This window comes from Psammomys obesus, unplaced genomic scaffold, assembly GCF_907164565.1.
Source record: "Psammomys obesus unplaced genomic scaffold, mPsaObe1.curated_primary_1811, whole genome shotgun sequence".
NCBI lineage: Eukaryota > Metazoa > Chordata > Mammalia > Rodentia > Muridae > Psammomys > Psammomys obesus.
In genome coordinates, this window is record NW_026596240.1 from 12,471,926 (window position 1) to 12,478,497 (window position 6,572).

Below are 6,572 nucleotides of genomic sequence, written 5' to 3' on the forward strand. Positions count from 1 at the left end.
GCTGCAGTTTCTGACAGCTGCAGTCATCAGAGGGCAGAGCATTTGCCCAGTGTCTTCCTAAAGGTCACAGGCACTCTTTAAGGTTAGGCCTTAAAGAGTGAAAGTGAGTAAAGCGTGGGGGTGCTAGATGGTGACAAGAGCAGAAGCACAGTGGGAGGAGCTATAGCCCCTCTGCAGCTGCCACAGTCCCCTCTGCAGCTGCTGTCTCTGTGAAACTCAGGAGGTCTTCACCTACCAGCCAGGTCCCTTAAATGAGCCCTGTCTCTGTTCCTCTCCCCAGGATGAGGTCCTCAAGGAGACAGTAACTCAGCGTCCTGGAGCTACCGTTCCCACTGACTTTGCCACCTTCCCTTCATCAGCCTTCCTCAGGGTAAGGGGCATGTGGTGGGGCATGGTGGCCCCATGCTGGGTGCTCCTGTGGGTTTTCCTCTTCCTCCTGGAATTGTCTGAGCCCGCAGCCTCACACCCTGCTTATCTGAAGGGCGAAGTCTTACTTGTACAAAACCCAGACGTGCTCTCAGCCATGGAGATTGGAATACTCTAGCGTATAAGCAAGGCCTGGCCTGGCCTTTACCCCAGGAGGGACTCAAGATCGCCTTATTAGATGACTCCTGTTCTAATTTGAAAAGTGTTACTGTGGTGTCAGAACTCAAAAACCTCAGTTTCCCTGGGTACAGTGCTGGTACCCAGGGACCCTTCCGTGGCCCATAATCAAGTAAGTTCTTGACCTGAGGTTCTCATTCTCTTTCCAACACAAGGCCAAGGAAGAGCAGCAAGATGACACCGTCTACATGGGCAAAGTGACCTTTTCCTGTGCAGCAGGCCTAGGACAGCGACACCGCCTGGTGCTGACCCAGGAGCAGCTGCACCAGCTCCACAGTCGCCTCATCTCCTGAGCACTCCTTCATGCCATCCCCTTCGACCCACAGTCCCCTCCCCCACTGCCCAACGCACAGCCACCTCAGCCACTCCCGGCATGAACCGCAGGCCAAGTTCTTGCGTGGTTCAGCTTTGCCTGGTCTGGCCAGGGTCCTGCTGCTTCTGTAACCTGGGTTCGCCTGGCCACCCCTGGCCTCTTCCATATTTGCTGTTCAGCTGCTCCCTCTTTCCCGAGGGGCCTCAGGGCATTGGAGCGGGGCTGACACCCCTCCACTAAAGATTGAGTGAAGTCTCCTTGGCTGAGGACTTCACCCCTTGATTAAAGCAACTTGTGCTTCACCGCTGTCTGTGTGGGTCTGAGAGTGGGACTTGGGCCAGCTAGCTCAGGACGGGTTGGGAGGACTGCTGAAGAAACTGTGTGGGCTACAGCTGGAGGCCCTCTCCAGTGCTGCGTGAAGCGCTGTGCCCTGTGTGCATGCGCAGTGAGCCACTGAGCCAAGGGGGGAGGGGAGCCCAGTCGGAGGCAGGAGTCCAGTTAGGAAGCTCTGTCCCACTCCTGGACATCCTCAGTTTCTAGAGCTAGCTCTCTAATGCATTGACCATTGTCTTTCCATCAGACTTGGGTTTCTCAGGTTAACATTTACTAAAACAGGGAAACTGAGGCAGCAGAGCAGTAAGAAACAATGCAAGTCACAAAGCCTGTGCCAAAACTCACTCCACATCAGTGTCAAGGGGAGCTCCTGTTGCGAATTCTTGGGATTTCTGGTCTTGACTGAGGTCTGTTGAAATACCTCCAGGAGTGAGGTTCAGTCTGTGAGCAGCTCCTTATTCTCAGAGCTTAGTCCCGGTGTTTGCTGACAGCTCTTGACGGTGCTCTCCTCTTCCCACATGGGGAAGGTGTTCCCAACAGTCCAAGTGGAAAAGAAGCTCCTCCGGTTCAGAGTGGTCCAGTTGGGCTAGGCCTGTACTCAGGAGTGGGCCTGGCTAGAGGGGAAATGGGGGTGGAGCCAAGGGCTTCCATCATTTGCAGTCAGAATGCCTTCTACGAAGGTCAGAGGATTGTGGGATTTGAATACCCCTCTCCCTGTTGGAGTTCTGGGTAAGTCCTTTAGATGACTTTCCTCAGTACTCTCAAGGATGGTACTTGGCTAGTGCCATTTTAGATGTTAAAACTTAAGTTGCTATGAACCAGGGAGGCTGGAATGTAGGGCTTGGTTATTGGGGTGTGTGTGTGTGTGTGTGTGTGTGTGTGTGTGTGTGTGTGTTTTGCTAGGATTTGAACCCAGGTCCTTATGAATAGTAGCTAATTGCTGTGTCACTGAGCTGTATCCCCAGCCTGTGGGGTTGCTGTCTTCATAGCTGATAATTTTCACCTCATCTCTCCAACTTTGGTTTCTCTGGTGCTAAGAAAATCACAAGCCACAAGTCTGCCCCTGACATTGTGTCATGTTCCTGTCCTTTCTCCCTGGTGACCGTCTTGCCTCTGACTAGTTAAGGTTGAGGGCCAGGACTCAGCAACCACCAGGTGTGGTGGTACACACCTTTGTTCCCAGTGCTCAGGAGGCAGAAGCAGGCAGGTCTTTGTGAGTTCAGGGTTAGTCTGGGCTACAAAGCAAGTTCCAGGCCAGCCAGGGCTACACAGTGAAATCCTGACTCAACCCCAAAACTAGCGCTCGTTTTTTAAAACTCTACTCTATTTAGGCCTCTACCTTCCTTTCAACCCCCCAGCCCTAAGTAGGAAAGAGAAGGTTAGTGGGGAGAGGGGACACAGACCCTTTACTTCTCCCAGCTGTTTGTTTAGGGTTCTTTTAGGGCTGTACCAAACCTCTGTCAACATCAAACAGCGAATGGCCGTCTTCTCTAAGCTGCTGCACCCTGCAGCGTTTCTCTCCCTGTGTCTGCTCCAAACCTCCACACTGTCAGTTTCTTGTCTCTGCAGGCTGTCAGCCACCACGTTCCACTAGCACATGCCACACCTCTCTCTGGGCTCTCAGATCCTCCCCTCTCCGTGCTGTGCAACTCGGGCCATTGCCAGCTGTCAAAGGCCACGCCGCGCACGAGACAATTATCAGCTGTGGACAAAGTAAAACCCAACTAAAATCCCATACTTGAGATTTAAACAAAAACAGTTATATAACATCACTGAGTTTTTAAAGAAACCAAAACTTCCATTACACAAAACCAAACAACAATTACTGAAGAACTGTGATACTTTGAGGAAATAGGAGTGTTTGGGTTTTGCCCATCCTTTAACTTTGGCGGCAGGTTTTCACACCAGAACTGCACTCTGGAATCCTAGGCTCATCCATTCTGTGACTTGCTGTCTACCTCCCTGTGAATGCCTTACAGGATCTCAAAGTTCAACAGGTCCAATGTCCTGGGTGTGGCGAGACAAGATGACTCTTACTGCCACCCTCCTTAGCTAAGTGTGTGTGTGTGTGTGTGTGTGTGTGTGTGTGTGTGTGTGTGTGTGTCTACATGCAGTTGGAAGGCATTTTAAATTGGACAGACCGGGGCTGGGAAGAGGGCTCAGTTGTTAAAAGTGCTTGCTGTACAAGCATGAAGACCTGAGTTTGAGTTCCAGTAAGAGACAGATGTAGTGTGAGCTTGTAATCCACCCCTAGGCCTTTCTGGCCAGCCAGAACTTCTTAATAAGTCCAAAGTCCCAGTGACGTTCTGCCCTGTTCCCCCCCACACACACATACCCTTGGTATGCCATATCATCCATGTTCCAGAGTGTGAGGGAAACAGCAGGCACTGAGCTGCAGGAAGTCACCAGAACAGTTAGAAACCAAGAACAGCAGCACAGGGAGCAGAGCAGCAAGCACAGAGATATGGGCAGTGCTGAGAACTGAGCGCCCCACTCCCAATAGAGCTGGGAAGCAGCCGCTAAGACCCTTAGGGAAAGCGTCTGGGCAGAAGCGTAATCTGAAGGCAAGTGAACAGGGACTGGTTGAATCTTGAAGCCTTTTTCAGAGAAGATAGGATTAACACATTGAAGAATATCTTCCGTCTCATCTCCAGAGCCAGTCATTCTGGATCTCCGTGCACCCCTCAGGTGCTCAGCCACATTTCTGGGACTCAGATTATCCTCTGTCTCTCCCAGAGGCACTTGAAGTGTGAAAGCTGGTATCAGCCTTGTATTCCTCCAAGTGCATTTGGGCAGGAGCGATAATGCAGAAAGAGCATCCTCGGCATGCATGCTAGGAGAGTAAAACAGACTGGGAGGTGACAGTGTGCCCAGCTCTCCCTCTATCAAGCGACAGTGTCCCCTATCAAATGAGGACACAGCAGAGCTCAGAGACAAGCTCTGGGAGGCAAGCTTCATAATTTCCAGGTGCCTGATCCCCTCATGGACAAGGACAGAGGGAGCAGGAGGTTGTGCTGGCAAGAAAGGAGAGCAAGGCCCTCAGCTGCACTGTGGCATTCCAGTTCCTCCTGTGCATTGGCTCCGTAGACAGTGCCGTAGAGCTGAGGGTCTCAGGCGGCCAGTGGATGGCCAGGCAGGTGACCGTGGGGGTGACTTGTGGAAACTGAGATGTGATGGAGAAGCTGACTTTGTACCAGGGAATAGTCATTTTCCAGGCCCACCAGTACTAGACCCTCTGCTGGCTGGCAGAGGCATGGTGCAGACCCTGAACTCTGTCTCTCTGTAGACCAGTCTGTTCTCAAATTCACAGAGACCTGCCTGCTTCTCCTGGGATCAGAGGCAAGCAACACCACCGCCTGCCCCTGTTCGGTTTTTGAGACAGTGTCTCACTATATAGCTCTGGCTGGCCTGGAACTTGCCATGTAGACCATGCTGGCCCTGAATGCACAGAGAGCTACTTTTCTTACATAAGAACGTAATGAAAAAATGTTAATGGAGTGGTGGGCTTATTATGGTCAGCACTTAGCTGACATACTGCCCCTGGAAAGCTGTTGGTATTTATGATCTCGTGTTTCCGGCCCTTCCCAAAGTTCCCTGCCCAGGGCTGACTGCCCTCACTGCCCAGGCTACAGAGCAGCTTAGCTCCGGCAGACCCTCCTACAGGACAAGTCGACAGCCCTGCTTCAGAACACCAGCGCTGCCGGTCAGGCTGCCGTGGACCGGACAAGCCAGCTCGCTTCTCCTTCCGAGGAGCCCCTCTGACCTGGGGTCAGTTCAGACGTGGCACTAGCGGGCTGTCAGGGTGCCCTCAAGCAGCTGAGCGAGGTGTGTGAGCTGCAGCCCTGTGTACACGCGGAATAAACATGGCTTACCTGAGCACTGAAGTCAAACGCAAATCCAAGCTGCTTTTCTTTCATCTTCACGCTCCTTCACGAAAGCAAGTGAAGGATGTGTTCTGTTAACACTCACCGAAACAAAGACTAAGAGAGGGACTGCTGCTGCATATCAATTTTTTTACTATTATTATTATTATTATTATTATTATTATTATTATTATTATTATTAAGGTGTTTCTGAGACAGGACCTCAAACTCACTATGTAATCAAGGATGACCTTGGACCTCTGATCCTCATGCCCTCACACCTTAAATGCTAGGATTATAGCTGAATGTGCCATTACATTGGGTTTATCAGTGATGGGGGGCAGGGCTTCAGGGGTGCTAGATAAACACCCTACCACTGACTGCTGGATCCTAAGGCTTAAGTGACCTTCCTTTTCTCTTTCTTTGTTTCTTTCTTTGCTTCTTTGTTTCTTTCTTTGTTTCTTTCTTTTTCAGATACAGTTTCACTATGTTGCCTTAGTTAGCCCGGAACTCTTGTGTAGACCAGGCTGGTCTCAAAATCATAAGGCTCCACTCGCCTCTGCCTCTCAGTGGTGGGATTAAGGGCGTGTACCATCACGCCTGGCCAGTAGTTTCATCTGTTCATTTAGTGTGTGTGTGTACGCCTGTGTAGGCCACTGGCGACCTTCAGGAGCCAGGTCTTTCCTTTCATCATGTACGTAGATCAGGTCACAGTTTGACAGCTCTTTTTTTTTCACTGAGCCCTCTCATTAGATGCCTAATGCTTTTATTTTATCTTTTATTCTTTTTCTTTTTTCTTTTTAGCAAAGGAACAGGATCTTGTTAGGTAGCTATGGCTCCTCTCAAATTTTCAATATTTCTACCTCACTCTCCTGAGTGCTACGATTATAGGTATGGACCACCCCACCTAGCTTATATAATTTGTTTTCAATCTTAATTTTTCATTTTAATTTGTTTTGTAGGTATGAGTGACTATCCTCTAAGCCAAGCAACTGTTCTCCTGGGGAGTTCAGCTGCTCCCCCTTGCTGGGGATTGGGCTAGTGCCCTATGCAGACAGATGCTGAATTCTAAGCCCCGAGATCTGGCTGCAGTCATGACAAGTGCGTTGTCTGGACTCTGAACAATGTTGTGTAAACTTTGCTCACCAACTGTCTCAAACTGATTAATAAAAAAGCTAGACAGCTTGTAGCTGGGCAGAAGGGAAGGAGGCAGAGCTTCCGTTCCTGCTGCTCCAGGTTCTCAGGTAGGGACCGCAAGGTGGGAAGAGAAGAGCGTAGAAGAAGGAGAGGAAGGTTATGGCCTTGGGTACTTGACCTGACAAAGCAGATGCAGCCCAGAAGGAAGAGGACACGGAGAGGACGTCACCTAAAGAGCTGACCTGATGGACAGGAAACAGCCCAGACAGAATGTATGGCAAGTAACTTGGGTGTATGGCTGGGAAGTAGCCAGACTAGCTTGG

The 6,572-nt window shown here is 50.5% G+C and overlaps 1 protein-coding gene across 5 annotated transcripts in view; it reads left to right on the plus strand.

Moving 5' to 3' along the window:
- The window catches only part of Dctn1 (dynactin subunit 1), a 20,166-nt gene extending 18,948 nt beyond the window's left edge, over window positions 1–1,218 (plus strand). For all 5 annotated transcript variants that reach the window (XM_055596425.1, XM_055596426.1, XM_055596422.1 and 2 more), the window contains 2 exons: window positions 281–370; window positions 759–1,218. In XM_055596425.1, the coding sequence (XP_055452400.1) occupies window positions 281–370; window positions 759–896 (228 nt within the window). In that variant the 3' untranslated portion in view covers window positions 897–1,218. The remainder of the gene's footprint in view (window positions 1–280; window positions 371–758) is intronic.
- Window positions 1,219–6,572: the final 5,354 nt, after the last annotated feature.